The sequence below is a fragment of the Cynoglossus semilaevis genome, chromosome 16 (assembly GCF_000523025.1).
Source record: "Cynoglossus semilaevis isolate Cse_v1.0 chromosome 16, Cse_v1.0, whole genome shotgun sequence".
NCBI lineage: Eukaryota > Metazoa > Chordata > Actinopteri > Pleuronectiformes > Cynoglossidae > Cynoglossus > Cynoglossus semilaevis.
Window position 1 is genome coordinate 10,048,654 of NC_024322.1, and position 16,829 is coordinate 10,065,482.

The window sequence follows — 16,829 nt, forward strand, 5'->3', positions numbered from 1 at the left end:
CAAAACATGCCTTACTATAGCCTAACACTCAAGACACTCAACATGTGAAAAAATGCAAAAAATAAATAAAAATCACAGAAAGAATTATATCTTTTCTGCATGTTTCTCATCAAATAAGAGCATTTTGAAAAATGTCTTGGTAAAATAAATATTTTTTCAATTTTCTGAAAAATCCTTGTTTCACGTGTCGTTGTGAGATGGCCAAAGATTTTGATGAAAATTATTGGAAAAAAAAAACACTCAAAATTGTATCTTTTCTGCATGTTTCTCATCAAATAAGATTGAACATGTTTTGGCAAAAACTAATATTTTGACGAAAATTTCTGTAAAACTATTTTTCAAAATGTTATCTTTTCCTTTCATGTTTCTCATCAAATTGGGCCATTTAGAGAACACTTTCAGAAATTTGTTTTTATGAAACTGTCAAAATGTAAACTTTGAGTCATTTTTGGTGAAAAACTAAAACATATATATATACATATATATATATAAATATATATATATATATATATATATTTACACACATATGTATATATATATATATATATATATACACACATATATATATATATATACACATATATAAACACATATATATACATTATTCTGTGATAGATTTGTCAGAATTAAATAGAAACAATGCTGTATATGAAAGTAACAACTATAGAAAAGAACACTTCAACAGAATCAGGGGGCAGATGAATTTGTTAGTGTATGATGTAATAACTCTTGGTAGCAGCTGAAAATGTCCTGAAAAATAATTTCAGGTAAACAGTGGGAACCTTGTGAAAAGCTCATATATCAAAAAGGGACAATATTTACTACAGATCATTGAGGTTTTTAATAATCGTCAATACGTTTATGTACAAAGCAAGCAATGCAGTATTGAAATGACCAAAATGAATGCTAAAACGTATTTTCTTCTTTTCTCATTAAAAGAGGTTTTTTTTTTGTTTTTTTTGCAGGGAATCAGTCCAGTCCAATGTCTTTGAGAGAAAGTAAATATAGGTACAGTTTCACAAACCCTTTCTCAGTCCAGCAGTACTGGGTGTAGAAAATGACAAGGGAGGAAGAAGCCAGGAATATTTAAATTTGTTTTGGGAAAAAAAAAGGTCACAAGTGCAAGATTTTACAAAATCTAAAAAATGTATGATGTCTGGCAGTTTTTAAAAACCAAGTTTCACTTGTTAGTGGAAAACATCACGGCAGCATCACAAAGCTCTCACCATTGGACAGAGTGCATGTCAACCATATAATTTAACCGTGAAGGCCTTAAGAGATTGTTTTAATAATTATTCACCTTGAATCAGTGATAAAGAGATAACATTAGATACAAGGGGGTGAAAAACGGAGGAAAAGGCCAGGACAATATGTGATTGTCCAAGACAAACAAGGTCAAAGCCAAAAACTCTCACCTTTTCACTTTCTCTAAACCAATACAAGAAATTGGTCAGCTTCTGTTTAATAAAGCTAGGTATGTGTAAATATTAGTGGGAATGGTATAAACTGTGTTCTCATTAAACATCTTTGACAGAAAATAATTTATTTTCCCACCTAGGAAAACCAGAAGTTGCTTTCATTCAACTCTAAAAACCAATTGGGTATTTTCACATTTGTTTTTTTTTAGCTTCAAGTATAACGTAAGTCTTTCATTAAGGTCCAAATGTAATGATAATTATCACACAGCTAAATATAACAAACCAATCCAACAACTGTGGAAAGCTTCAAATGTTTCATCAAGTATAAAATAAAATCCTACATTGTAAAAAACAATAACCTGTAATGTATATTAGGATGAAAGAAGAAATTATCATTTAAATGATAATAGATGAAAAAGACAGAAAAGCAATACTTTAGTCCAAATCAAACAATGGGAAAATTTACACCCAGGAAAGGACAATTTTTAAATCATCTCTGATTGATGGCTAAAACTCAAAGCAATATTTTGAATAAAACAAAATTCCCTTCTATCATAACAGATAGATATGGCACCTTGTTACAGAACAATGCACACGTTGATGCTCTTTTTCAGTGAGACCAAGACATAGGAAAACAAATCATGAGTGAGGACCTAGCAGAACGACATCTGCATTATTTATTAGTAAAAATGAAGACTAGAGGTAACCAAGAGAATACAGCAGAACAAAGAAGCAATCTGAAAACCACCCCAATCATAAAAGCATAATAGTAAAATAAATTTAGAGAAAGTGATCTTTTACAAAACAAACACTTAAGCAACTAGTTAGTTTGGTTCGTTTTCTCTTCAGCAACAAAGGCTGCTTTAACCAGCAGCAACAGTGAGGGGTAGGTGGCCAAAGTCCATATATACACACACACACACACACTTTACACACAGCCCAAAAACTGTGCATACATGTTTATGGTATGTCCAGTTCTCTCAGTGGTATCAGAGGTTACAGGCTGCCATTTACACCATGTCACACGAGCAAAATTGGGGAGAGAAAGGGCAATGGCATGTTCTGGTGCTCTCTATATTACAACTGTGGTGACTGGGATACTAATCTTATCTAGGGTCTACCAGGCTGGCAAAGGAAACACTTTCCTGTTGCGCATGTTTTACTTTTTCCTTCAGTCTTGTTGACAGGGCCTGTGTGCAGAGGAGACCCATGTCAAAAGTTAGAACAATTACCTACAAATAACTCAGACAACAATCAAATGTCTAGAAAACAACTCTGGTATTCATTAAGGCATAAGACTAAACAAGCTGTAGAGTAAAGAGGATTTGTTTTCTTTGACTGAGTCATTGCACCACCATCCTAAATGACAGGTTATAGTTCCCTCTAATTTTGTTGGGAAAATGTTAAAAAGAAGGAATAAAAAGAAATTTTACCAAAGACTTGGCACCACTAGCTTTCATCATCCGAGACATGTGGCTTAGCAATGGCCATCTCCTCCTTGCTATTCGCAATCATCTTACATTTCTATAGAGGAAAAGAGAAGAGAAATGTGTTACTGGCACAAATATTCTACCATAAATTACTACGTAAACTTGAAAACTGGCAATGAGAGGTGTATCTGTAGCTCAGTAATTCACTTGAACCTTTGTTCGATAGGCAAAAAGTTTTAGAGAAAGATTTAGGATGAATTCAGCATCGAAGTTAGATTTAAATTGAAGTAACTCAACGCTTATATGCAGAGCAAATAACTTGAAAGAAAGACAAAGTAGGACTGAAAAAAGTCTATATCAACTACCTTAGCAAAGAAAAAATTTAATTCAGCCATGTTACCATCTGGTTTATAAAATGGTGAAAAAGAAATTACCTCAGTGAGCTCCTTAATGGTGTGTATATTTGCTTGTTGAGTGACCTTCCTCTTTGCTTCCTCAATGTGATCCAGGTTAAGGGCTGGTGCTGGTGGAGCAAGGCATGGTGGAGGCTTGTTTGTGATGGTAGGAAGTGGGGCAAGTGGGGGCATTGCCGCCAGAGCACCCATGTTGGTCAACGCTGCCGTCATAGTAGCTGCTGTCATACTTGCCATTGCTGCACTCATGGTCATGTTTGACATGCTAGGTATTCCTGGAATATTGGGTAAGCCCATTGGACCCATGTTGGGCATACCCATTCCCATTGGGAGGGGTAATGGGAGTGGCAGGGAGAGGGGGGTAGGAGATGGCGTAGGTAAAGGAAGCTGGAGGATGGCTTTGGGCCGAAGACTCTCAGGAATAGGAACTCCAGCTTTAGCACACATAGCAGCAGCATTAGCCTTAGCTATCTCAAGCAGTTGGTCCTTATCTGGAAAAAACAAAAAACAATACAGACTTAAAAAATGGAAATATTCAGTACAAACAAAATGTAAAACAAATGTCTATACTTAAACTCAAAAGATATTGCATGGATAGATAAGATCATCTTTAGGTTGTTTTACCTAGTTCTGTTAATCGTGGCGGACTTTTACTGGTGCTACGCCTTGTTCGAGACCCTGAGCGACGTTGTTTGCGGAGTATGAGAACTGGAGAATGGCTTGGTTCCCTTTTCCACCTGTCTCTTCTGTCAAATGAACGACTACGAAACACTGGGCGTCTTCCTCGACCTCTCGATCTAGACCTGCGTCTGCGATCAGAAGAACGAGACCTGGACCGCCTGCTTCTGTCTCCAGACCTAGACCTTTTTCTCCGGCCAGTAGATCGGCTCTTGGATCGTTTGTTTCTGTCTGTGGACTTTGATCTTCTCCTTCCTCGAGTGTTGGTTGAACGGCTTCGGGATCGCCTTTTCCTAGTTGGACTTCGTGACTTGGATCGTCGCACTCTGGTTCGTGACTTGGAGTGCGAACGCTTACGCCGTATGACAGATCGAGAGCGCCTCCTCCGGGCAGGTGATTTAGACCGCCGCTTCTTTTTTTCTGACGGGGAAGTAGACTCTCTTTTCCTCAAGGGAGTCTTGGATCTGAAGAAGGACAATTAATAACACTGATGAATGCAACAACGCACATTTTCTGGACAAGTTTTATATATATATATTAACTAGTATTAAGTAGTGTGTGTATATATATATATATACACACACACACACACACTAGTTCATATATACACTGTATATTTATATAATAAAATTTTTAATTATGCCTAATGAAGTAAAGACATAATTAACATTGTTTAAGCATGCACCGTGATTCTACAAACCTGGATTCTTTTCTCCTGGATTTTGACTTAGACGGTGATCTTCGAGGCGATGGCGTTGAGCGTGAAAGTTTTCTTTCATCCACTGGTGACTGTGACTTGGACAATTGCTTTTTTTGCACCTTTGGAGATGGTGAGACCGAAGAGCTGCTGTGGCATTTGGTTGTTGTTTTAGCTGGAGGAGAAGAATCATCATCTTTAACAGAACCGTCTGAACCAGCTGATCCTTCAGGGTCTTTCTCATGTGATCCAGACCTGGACCTAGATATTTCTCGTTCAATTGATGAGTTAGGACACTGTTTCTGAACCAAGTCGTGGTTGGGAGCAGACTGTTCTGGAAATATATTTGAAGAGCTGCCTATTTTGGGACTGTCATCAGCTGAAGCCAAAGGCTTCCAGCTACCTGTTTGGTGAAAGAATAAATACAGATAGAAAAGAACCAGATTTTAAACAGAAGAAACTACAAGGATTCAACATTTACATTACTAACATCTTTTAACAGAGCTTGGGTTGAGGGATAAAAAAATATATGCATAAGTATATCACAATTTCTTTATCAGTAATGATTAGCTTGATCACTCAAAACTGTGCAGAACTGTCAAAACTATAAAAATGGCAGTCTAACTTAAAACACAACATTATAATTGCCAAATCTGACCTGTGGGAACTGAAAGTCCTTCAGCCTTTTCAGATGTAGCCTCAGGGTCTGGAGGGAGAATCTTTTCTTTAATAGGAGACGATGATGTAGATCTGGCTGGAGAAGAGCTATTTGACTGCCTATCACTTGAAACCGACCTGGATTTGGATCTGTCCAAGCACGGTGAGGGGGATTTTGACTTGGATCTTTTTGCTGTCTTCTTAGGAGATTTAAACCTCCTTTTGCCAGGCAATGGTGAATGTGACTTTGACATGCGTTTTCGAGACAATGAACGTGATTGGGAGCGTTTGCTTGGTCTTGGAGAACGTGTCCTCCTTGCAGGAGACCTTGAATGCTTTTTGACTGGTGACCGGGATTTTGACCGACGCCTGGGAGGAGGGCTTCTGGATTTGGAACGTTTGCGGGGGCTTCTTGACCTTGAGCGACGGCTGCGTTTAACAGCTCCTATGGAACGTGACCGAGTCCTTCTACTCCTACGGATTGACCGGGAGCGACGAGATCTTGGTGGTGGGGATCTACGACGACGAGACATGGATCGACTCCTGGAACGCCGCCCACCTGCTCGTCTTACTGGTGTCCGTGACCGAGAGCGACGAACTGGCCGTCTAGATCTTGAGCGAGACCGATGTGTTCTAGTAATGGAGCGTGACCGTGAGCGCCTACCAACGGCAGCCCCCCTTTTGGGAGATCTGGTCCTTGAGCGCCTAGTGCCACGGGAGCGCGATATCGACCTCCGATTTTTTCTTGGCGATCGAGACATGGAGCGAGACCTACGACCTCCACGTCTGGGAGACCGTGAAACCTTTTTTGGAGAGGGACTCCTACGTCTTTTTGGGGAGACAGATATGGAGTTCTTTCGTCTTCTAGGAGACTTTGACTTCCTTGGGGAATCTGTTACCCTCATTTTGGGTGTAAGGGAGCGAGAGGCAGACCTTGACCTATAGCCAGCTCTCTTTGACTTAGGCAAGGGGGACAGAGATTTTTTTCTGGGTTTAGGGGATTCAGAGGTTGACTTCTCTCTCTGAAGAGCGGGTGGCTGTTTTTCATTTAAAGGTGACCTGGAATGGGCTCTTGAATGCTCCTCTGTCATTGTTGCTAAAGAAGTTTGACCACTAGATTGCTGCCTTATAGGTGTTGGTGACCGACTGTGGCTCGACCCTGATTTTCTTATGTCCATTTCTCTTGGAGGGGAGGGGGACTTGGGCATAGGAATATCAATTTCTGTGATATTTGACCTTTGAACTGAAATGGTGTTCTCTTTTACGCTGCAGTCATCTCTTGAATTAGCCCCTTCCTGTTTTGGGATGATGTCGGGCAGTTCTTGGGCATGGCTAAACGTACCATGGTCATGACTAGCCTCCAGCTTAACACGTCCTGCATCTGTGTTGGTGTCCTCATTCAGACCTGGACAAGGAAGCATTTCTGATCCATTGGTGTTGCTGTCCTTTCTTTCACTTGGTGACACATCTGTTTTTGCATTTTCATCTTTCTTAACTCCAGGACGTTCAGGTGTCTGTGAGAGTATGGGAACTTCTTTCTCATCTCCTTGTTTGCTTTTTAAACCCAGTTTGGACACTGGTTCTTGTTGGTGGGACACAGCAACTGGAGAGTATTTACTATCACAAGCTCCTTTAACATCTTCACCCTCAGATTCAGAGCCTGAGGCAGAGCTGCTTTCAGATGCAGAGCGAGATGGGGATTTCTTTTCTGGCTTCTCATCTTTCTTCCTCTTCTTTTTCTTCTTTTTGGCTGCATGTCTTTTGTGTTTCTTATATTTTGTATCACTCTCTGTTTTCACACAGTTGGAGTGGAGAAATGATGATTAAAAAATGAACCACTTAGAGGAAAGTGTATATGTGTGTATGTAACAATGACAAACTTACCATTTACATTTTTCTTACTCTCTTCCATCAGTGCAGTAGGATCTCCAGCTCCTGTGGCTGCTGCTAATTTGGCACTAAAATCAGTGTTGAGATAAACAAAAAATCACCGACAGAAATAAAACATTATGCGCAAAGTACTGCTCTCTTTACTTTTATAGAATAATTTAAAAACAGGCAACAAGGTAAAAGCTTATCAGTCATGTGGACAATAGAAGGAGTTTGTTGTTTTACAGCATCAGAAGTAATTTTAGGTTCTCCCTACCTGGCTCTGGTGGTCCGGACAGGTCGTAGTGGAGGTTGTGGTTCAGTGTCAGACTCAGCACCAGTTTCTGAGCTGCTCTCCCTTTCTCCTTTCCTTCTCCTCTTCTTTTTCTTGCTTTTGTGTTTCTTGTGCTTTTTGTTTTTCTTGGAGGGTGCCTCCTTTGCTTCATTTATGTCATCTTTTTCAACAGTCTCATCTTCACCTATACAGTACAGAAGGTAATTACTCAAGTCATACACCCATTGGAAAAAGCATATAATCTAAAATAATCCCTACCAATGAGACATTTTACACACAGACATACATAAACACATTTGTGTGTGTGAGAGTATATATATCTATAAATGAAAATACATACATATACAATATATATTTCTGTCTTCTTGATGTTAACTCACCTGTTGGTATGTCCACTGAATATTCCATGACGCTCCTCTTCTTGATTCAGCTAAAAACTAATGCCACGGTTTTGTTGCTTCCTTGCCTAAAAATTTCAAAGACCATAATGGGTTTATAAAAATGTGTATTTTGGACAGTGATCAACAAATAATTTCAACATTATTTCTATGTTACTTTTAAAATTAAATGAGGGTGGGCTGTTATTGCTTGCAGCCATATATATATTGCTGATAATAAATAATTGGATCTGCATCCGGGTCTGCACTATTTTTAAATTGAACGCTGGATTCCATTTAAATTAAATACATTAAATACGCTTATACGTGTTTAACAGTAACCAATACAGCATACCAAGATAAATACGTGTGCTTTTTTCCAGCAGTACTTTAAACCCAAATTCGTACAATAGCCAAATCAGCGACGGCGGATAACCTAACTTAAGTTTAAAATTACCTTTGACACCAGCCTGTTACAACAAACAGTAGTAATTATGAACATGTAACCCGCTAATTAACACGTTAACAAACGCATCCAATGAAGCTGATGATGAATGCAACTCAGTAGTTTGGCTGCCAACGTGTTATTTAATATTCAGTGCAATATTAGTCTATTCGGCCTGTGTAACCAAAAATGCTTCTTTAGACAACAATACTTTAATGTTTGTGAATGGGAAACGAAAAACAGATACAACATAAGCACTACAACTAATGTGTGAGTTCTTATGAACGCGAGATAAGGCCAAACAGACTCAGGCCTGCACAACCTATGCTCCGGTTAGCATCCATGCTTATTGCACTGCAACAAACACAAGCTAAATGACTAGCACAAGTGGATAAAACCTTATCAAAATTATTTGGTCGGAAGCCCTTTCGCCGACACTGAACAATATTTCATCAATTCCTGGCACACATAACTTTTTACCACCAGTGCGACATCCCAATTGCAGAACGAGGGCCAAACGATTAAGCTACAAAATCACCGCTGACTAAACGTAGCTCGCTCGTTCCTAGTAAAGTAGCTGGTCGATAATACATTGACCCGTTAACACTGTACTCAAACGGTATTTCTACGCACATTAACAAATGTAATGTGCCCATGACATATTTACCCCGGTTGTAGAAGCTGTTTGCCGTTTCTAAGAAGAAGATTGGTCCAGGTCACGGGCTTCCTGCAACATGCGAAAGCAAACAATATCTGAATATGCTAACGTTAGCAGAGCTACTGACCCGCCATGATGGGAAATGTTTCCCAGCATGCCAAGCTGCGCGGTTTGAATGGCGGCATCAGTCTCCTTGGTAACCCCACTCCGTAGAACCAACTGAAGACATAAAGGAACCCGGTTTAAATAACAATGGAAAATGGAGAAAGAAAAAAACGAGAACGAATTTACTTAAAGCCGAAAGAAGGAATACCCAATATAGAAAATCACACAAAGCAAGGAAAGTTCATTGTGGTTTTGTTTGGTACTTTTATTCTGGAGGAGGGTGACCGGAACTTGTGATTTTGCTATTCATTCGATACAGTCATCACCTCGCTCTCTTTCTTGTGAACCATATTCATTGAGAAATACAACTAATTTATATAGAGAAATGAGCAAGCGATTTAACATCAACTTTGATGACACTGCTTTCACCAAAGAAAGAACACCGGTTGGTATACCACATTTATTCTAACCCAGTTAGCAGCGGACAAATAGCTGTCTAGCTAACACGCGGCATATTTTACTTTTTTTCATCTCACATTGTAAATTCAGACGTTTAAATCAAGGAATACATTAACATTATGTGGAGATACCTGTATACTGTCTGTAAAATATATAATTCTGTACGGTTTTATAAATAAATCCTCGATTCTCAAACATCCTCTTCCGTATTGTTGTCTTTCAGCCTAAGTCCTATTTTGTGTCTTCATCCAAAGGACAAGTCACTTCAACCACTTCCTCCTCAAAGTCTGCTCCTTCATCTTTGGACAACCCTACATCATATGCACAATATATTGTCCAGAAAAACTCCAATGTGGCCGCTATACGTCAAAGAGAGCCCCCACCTCCAAATTCTTCTCGGACCAATAATGCTGGGGTCATTTGTGAAAAACGAATCGAGCCTGTATCTGTGTCATCTACCTCATCTAAATGTGAAACGGAACAAAATTGCATAGACGGGACTGAAAGTGGATTTAATGGACCTGAGACAAAGGAGACACGGTTAGATGGGACAGAACAAAAAGATGCAAACCTCAGTCTGGGACCAAAACCTTTAGGGTCTGGAAGCAGCATTATAGTCAGTCCCAGACAGGTAAATATAGTATGTATATAATGTAGTAATGTACAGCTTATTTAAATCTTCTAATATTGCAATTACTGACAAAGTAATAAGAGTTGACTGAGTGCTACTGGGCTATTCAGGCTATTGTCATGACGTAAAAGATCCAAACTATATCAGCATGTCTTTCTATCAACAGAGGGGAAATCCTATCTTGAAGTTTGTGAGAAATGTCCCCTGGGAATTTGGTGATGTTGTACCAGATTATGTGTTGGGGCAGACAACATGTGCTCTTTTTCTCAGGTGAGTTTATGCCTTTACAAAATAGTAGTTTTTATTTGTTTTTAAGATGCGAATTTTATCTTTGTTTTTTATTCCTGTTTTATTCTGTTGTGTTCTGGGTTGGCTCTGAGATAGTCTGAGATACCACAACCTCAATCCAAACTACATACACGAAAGGCTGAAACAACTTGGACAGTCATTCACCCTGAGAGTTTTACTGGTACAAGTGGATGTGGTAAGTTCAGAATATTTCTCTTACAGACATTCTCTTACAACATATTTTTTATTAAATTAAAAATGTTAATCTTGCTAACCTTTTTGCAAACCTTTGATTGAATCCTTTGGTTTTCTAATTTGAAACAGTATGTTGTTATACAGCATAAAATAAAACTGTAATAATGGGGTATTAGACCATTAAAATACACAACAGAAATACAAACATGGCATTGTTCACATTATAGAAAGATCCCCATCATGCATTGAAGGAGTTGGCCCGCATCTGTATCATGGCTGACTGCACACTCATCTTGGCTTGGAGGTAAGTCCTGCCTAGAGATTTAGGATTTGATTCCAGGACAAAGACATAAAATAGTAAAATTAACTATTTCATTATCCCATATGTTTCCGTTCTGTCGATTTTTGAAGCCCAGAGGAGGCAGGGCGATACCTAGAAACATATAAATCATATGAAAAGAAACCAGCAGATTTGCTAAAGGAGCAAGTTGAAAAGGACTACCTCTCAAAGGTAATCCAAAAAGGGTGTATACAATATTATCTTTTATTATGGGGCAGGCTAAAAACTTCCACCACAGTTTTGCTGTGTTTTTTAAGCTTTGAACAAAGCAGTGCTGACTAGATATCTATGTTTGTTTAAGGTTACAGACTGTCTGACCACTGTTAAGTCCATAAATAAGACAGATGCCATTACTTTATTGTCCACTTTTTCGGTAAGTACCACTTAAAATAAAGAAATTATTTTTAGCCCATTTGCTGTTTTTGCACAGTACCTATCTTCACTTGGCTGTCGTCTTTATAGTCTATAGAGGGAATCGTCGGTGCATCTAAGGACGACCTGGTTCTTTGTCCAGGTCTTGGTCCACAAAAAGTAGGTGATGATTCAGGGTGTAGCATTTTAATGCAGAGATGGGACAGAATTAAAACATGTTGATATTTTGTGTTCACAGGCAAGACGGCTCTATGATGTGCTTCACAAACCTTTTCTGAAGTCAAAAACAAAGGACAGCTGAACCCTCTGACAAAAAAAAACCAATGACACAACACATGGAGTTGGTCAAAGCATGATTGAGCATTTCAAAATATGAACTTGAAAAGTGTATGTTATATATTTTATAAATATTTGTTGCTGTTTTGTAAAAAAAGAAAGAAAGAGAATTTATATATTTTACAATACATGCTATGGAATATTTATCATGAACTCTTATTACATAATTAGCCAAGTGTCATGTTATCCTTCTGGTAACTTGGGGATTAAAAAAATAAATTTTTACACTTCTGAAGCTCTTTTAGAACGGTGCTGCTTTTACGTGCTACCGCGAATCCTCGCAAAATCCGGAAGTGTGTTACACTTTCAAATGGTAAGAGGATTTTAGATTTACACGGTACAAAAACACATAATCAACAATTGCCGTTAAGATATCCTTTTTTTCTTTATCTAAATGTTGTACATTATTTGATCTGCCTCTGTTTTTCAATGCCTTTTCGGAAGAAATAGCGATGTTCTGTTATTAACGACGGTCAGGAAGGCATCGCAATTCTTTACGTGACGTCAAAACAGGAAGTGTGTAAATGCAGCTCGAGTGTGTGATGTGAAGATGTTTTCACTGTGATTTGTGTGTTATGATGCGGCGCATAATTCTAAAGTAACTAAAATAAAGCGAGCCATGCAGTCAGAAGACGAAGAGTTTCCTATTGAGGTTATTGCTCTGTCCGACTTCACTGGAAATGGCAGCGATCAGGTTTGGACCTGCCCAGCTTCTCAGTTTTGAGGGAAAAAAACACCTCTCAGCAGTGGCGCCTCTAAACAATTAATATCTCCAGACAAAGTGGGGCACCATATTATACAGTTAACTCAAAAGAAATAAGAAAAAAAAAAAATCATCTCCTACAGCGGAACCGGAATTATTAGCAGCATATAAACCAGCAGTAAAATGTTTTTCGTAGGTTAACTCCGGTTTCCTCGAACAATCTAAAAACATAATTACTAGGAGATTAGTTTGATTGAACATAAACAAAATATACGTATGAATGTGAGTGTGAATTCCGGGGTGTACCACCGCCATCGCCCGTGGACACCTGGGAAACCCCCATCCCTCCGGTGACATTGCAAATAAATATCTGGTATATAATGAATGGATAAGCTATGCAGTGGTAATCAAACTATTTTGTATATTTACTTCACCTGACAGACGAAGCCCTAAATACCCTTAGACAATCAACACAAAATCTATATAAACACACTGTAATTACTTGTTTTTATGTTGTAAAATATTAAAGACATTGCTACAAATATGACTGCACAACTGCAGACTTGAATTGTTGGAAAAGTTTCTATAGGTCACATTACCTTAAACAAGTCAAGAAAAAGTTGTACTAGGCGAATTTTAATTTCAGTGTCATAATAAGAAGAACGAAAAAAAGTTTTTTTTTTAATGAATGTGAAACCAATGGTCAGCCATTTTGACCACCAAACATGTTGATTTTATTTTTAAGCTTGCTTTCGCCAATGGGGACAGACTGCTTGTGCATGCTAAGCCTTCATCAGACTGGTGGTGGGCAGAGCTGAGTGGCGTCATAGGTTATATACCTGCCAGCCATGTTTGCCCCGGTGGAGCTACTGAAGAGGACACATCCATGCCGGACCCCTGGCAGGATGAAGAATACTTCGACAGCTATGGAACATTGGTAAGTAACTTATTATGTAAAGTAGTAAAGGTGGAGGCTGCTTCAAAACAACAAAACAAGAATAAATAATGTGAATGTTGAATCAAACCTAAAGGGTTTAAACCACAACCTTTTAAACTTTGTTGATGCAGAAACTACACCTGGAGATGTTAGCAGACAGGAGTCGTACCGAGGCCTATCGGCAGGTTATCATTAGTAACAGTGCTTCTCTGAAGGATAAGGTGATGATGGACCTCGGCTGTGGGACTGGCATCATCAGCCTCTTCTGTGCTCAACTGGCTCAACCCTCTATGGTAATGTCAACCGGGTGACGGGGATAACTACAAATTGTGCAACTAAAGGACAAATATGTAAAAGGCTTGTTCTCTGTCCCTGGGCCTGTGCTCAGTAGGTCTATTCAGCAGAACAGAAAACCTGAAAAGATAATTTACCAATTTAATTAAGCAAATATTGCTAAATTATCTTTTCCATTTTATAATAATATGACTATTTCACATTTTTTCAAGCCTTGCTAAATGTTTTTGGCAACCTTAGGTTAATGTTTGTCTATGTTTTTCTACTTTACACTAGATATTTTACTGCTTTAAACTATGTTTAACCTATTTTATCTAACATCAGCTGTTCCGTGGCTATTGTCAATCTGTTGTGGTTCTCTTTTAGTTACCAAACTGTAGTCTTACAAAAGTGTTGCTCGTCTGGCATGTACAGTAATAGGCACTTTTGCAATAACAGGTTCAACCTGGATTTTTGTTTTAACTGCTGACAAAATTGTCAAAACAGATAAAAAACAAACTTGCAAACTACATACAAAACCCCTCGTAGATCAGAAACAATAGACCGTAAATGTCCTATTAGCGAGCCTCTACTCCCATCTACTGGTTAGAGTGTTTTATACAGTATTGCTGAACGCTGCAGTGTATTTTCATACCATGTGTGTTGTGCGTGTTGCAGGTATATGCTGTAGAAGCAAGTTCCATGGCAGAGTACACCAAAAAGCTGGTGAAGCAGAACAACTGTGAAGAGGTGGTTTCAGTCCTGCAGGGACGAGCTGAAGAGATAGAGCTGCCTGGGCAGGTGGACGTCCTAGTTTCTGAGTGGATGGGTAACTGCCTACTGGTAATTTTAATTTTACTTCAGTGAGGTGAGGATGTGGATAGTTGTTAGTTGTTTTTTTTTAATTATTCTTCATGGGTTCTTTGTCTCCTTTCTCTTGGTACAGTTTGAGTTCATGGTAGAGTCGGTGCTGCTGGCACGTGACCGCTGGCTGAAGGAAGGAGGTGTGATGTGGCCCTCGTCGGCAGCCCTCACCCTGGTGCCATGTCAGGCAGACAGTTACTTTTCAGAAAAAATGCACTTCTGGGAGCGGCCCTATGGCCTGGATTTTACTCCTCTGCAGTAAGAGCTGTTTGTTACTGTGAACAGGACCATGATCTAAAACAAGAATCAAGGTGACATATTTAACAAGTTACAGGAAAAAAAGGTTTTCCTTGATTTTGTTACAGTTACCAATGTGATGTTCAAAGTTTAGAGTTGAGATCACACAGATATGGATATGCATTGGTTTTATGCAATTTTATAATCAATACAAACAACCGAGTCACATTTTGGTCAAATATATGAACAATAAAATGTTTCATCCCTTGTCATATTTAGGTCATCAAAAGTAAAAAAAATATGTAAATGAAGTCCCTTGATGATGTATTTGTAAATGTGACTCTGTAGTAGCCAGTACCTCAGCTGCAGTCACCTTCACTGTGCACCACAAATGACACATAGTGCAGTAACTAATGGCATGTCAATGTGCTGTAGTACGAAAGGTGACAAAAAAGTTCAGGCAACCTGAAAGGTATTATTAGGAGTATTATAAAGTCTTGAGATACCTTAAATATTCAATATGTCCATCTGACTTTTTTTTCCCAAGGTGACACAAACTCATAACTAATAATAATCTTTTTTATCATCCATATTGGCTTTGACTACAAACATATTTTCCTGTGGTGGTCTGTGCAGGTCTTTGGCCCAGCAGGAGTTCTTCACCAAACCAAAGTTCAGTTATCTGATTGACCCGACCGACTGCCTCAGTACACCCTGTGATGTCATCCAGTTGGACATGTACACTCTACAAGTGAAAGACCTGGAGGTTTAGTTTAAGTTTTGTTTTTTAAACTGATGAAGCCTGAACATGTTGAGTTTTCTGAATGAATGAATGTGGTTTCATTTTCTAGGAAATGCACGGTCACTTTCAATTCTGGATAGACAGGTCTGGAACTTTCCACGGTTTCACTGCCTGGTTCAATGTTGATTTTAAAAGTATGGAGCCTGGAGGGACAGCAGTGCAGCTGGACACAGGCCCCCACTCTGAGTATGTGAACCAAATGGACCCTTATATCCTCTACAGTACAGCGCCAGTATAGCACAAAGAAGTTCATTTAATAGTAGCTGTTAATAGTAGCAGTACTGCTGGGGTTTAAGGAAGTGAGAAGGATTTAACAGTAGATCAGTATCCAACCCCTCAGATGTGTTTAAATGCCACTAAATATAAGGCTATTTTAATGGCATTTTAAAACTATGTTTTCATTGGACATAATTATCATTTATTTTACATGAATTATTTTATACAAAATTATAAAATATTACTAATTAACATAAACAAACATAGTATTCTATGCTCATGCAGATTGATTGTATGTCATGAAACATTTTTTTCTGGAAAACAAGTCACTGAATGTGGGCTTTTAAAAAGTAAACACTTTTTTTTATTATTTCACTTCAGGCCGACACACTGGAAGCAGACTCTCTTTATGTCAGACCGTCCTGTTAGCGTGCATGAAGGAGACTCCATCAGTGGGAGCATTGTCCTGCACAGGAACCCTGTCTGGAGACGTCATATGACCGTTTCCCTGCACTGGAACATCAACAGCAGCTCAAAGGATGCCAGCAGCTGCCAGGCAAACATTTCCCCTAAATGACCTCACTGGCAAAACATATTGATCCATTAAGTCATGAGAGATTGCTTTGAAAACATTAGTGATATCAATATGATCCCGTTTGACAAGTTAAACCTCACAAGATTGTTCGAGATCGCTCACGTGTCTTTCAACTTGTTCTCTTTTGTTTTTGTGTCAATAGGCTGGGACCAAGAGTTTCCCCATGTGGAGGTGACAAGAACTCAAAAATATCATCTGTAACAATGAGAATCCACTGAGTGCCAGTTATGCAGAGTGCTGCCAGCTGCCGCCCACCACTGATGGCGTATTACATTAGATTAAGCATCGCAGTGAAAGGATCCTCATCTGGCAGAACTGTGGAGCTGCCCTGTGGTAGACCTGATAATTCTAGGCTCAGATGATTCAGCACAATGTGATTATGGATGTTTGGAACCAGTGCAGGTTTGGCCTCATGCTACTGGCTGTGAGGACAGTGTTGAAAACATGTAACATAAATGTATAATGCGTGCAAACTAACCACAATGTTTTAATATTTTTTATGCATTTTTATAAGTGCTGTCCGTGCTGTAACAATAAAA

General features: G+C 38.8%; 3 protein-coding genes across 3 annotated transcripts; 2 read left to right on the plus strand and 1 right to left on the minus strand.

The window, feature by feature from the left end:
* Nucleotides 1-817: 817 nt before the first annotated feature.
* On the minus strand, nt 818-9,154 carry sona (SON DNA and RNA binding protein a). The gene is made up of 10 exons (XM_008328572.3): nt 8,947-9,154; nt 7,838-7,923; nt 7,440-7,641; nt 7,178-7,251; nt 5,295-7,082; nt 4,640-5,039; nt 3,886-4,403; nt 3,283-3,752; nt 2,852-2,942; nt 818-2,608 (listed from the first exon to the last, which is right to left on the minus strand). The coding sequence occupies exons 2-9, from the start codon at nt 7,863-7,865 to the stop codon at nt 2,868-2,870; spliced, it is 3,555 nt and encodes a 1,184-aa protein (XP_008326794.1). The 5' UTR covers nt 7,866-7,923; nt 8,947-9,154; the 3' UTR covers nt 818-2,608; nt 2,852-2,867.
* A 133-nt stretch (nt 9,155-9,287) lies between these two features.
* Nucleotides 9,288-11,693, plus strand: ercc1 (excision repair cross-complementation group 1). The gene is made up of 9 exons (XM_008328571.3): nt 9,288-9,487; nt 9,725-10,132; nt 10,299-10,402; nt 10,517-10,616; nt 10,843-10,919; nt 11,027-11,126; nt 11,257-11,328; nt 11,418-11,486; nt 11,566-11,693. Exons 1-9 carry the CDS (start codon nt 9,428-9,430, stop codon nt 11,626-11,628), a joined length of 1,053 nt encoding a protein of 350 aa, XP_008326793.1. The 5' UTR covers nt 9,288-9,427; the 3' UTR covers nt 11,629-11,693.
* Nucleotides 11,694-11,885: 192 nt separating this feature from the next.
* On the plus strand, nt 11,886-16,560 carry prmt2 (protein arginine methyltransferase 2). Its single transcript, XM_008328570.3, has 9 exons — nt 11,886-12,357; nt 13,112-13,303; nt 13,435-13,596; nt 14,255-14,419; nt 14,523-14,698; nt 15,314-15,443; nt 15,529-15,665; nt 16,077-16,251; nt 16,433-16,560. The coding sequence occupies exons 1-9, from the start codon at nt 12,283-12,285 to the stop codon at nt 16,463-16,465; spliced, it is 1,245 nt and encodes a 414-aa protein (XP_008326792.2). The 5' UTR covers nt 11,886-12,282; the 3' UTR covers nt 16,466-16,560.
* Nucleotides 16,561-16,829: the final 269 nt, after the last annotated feature.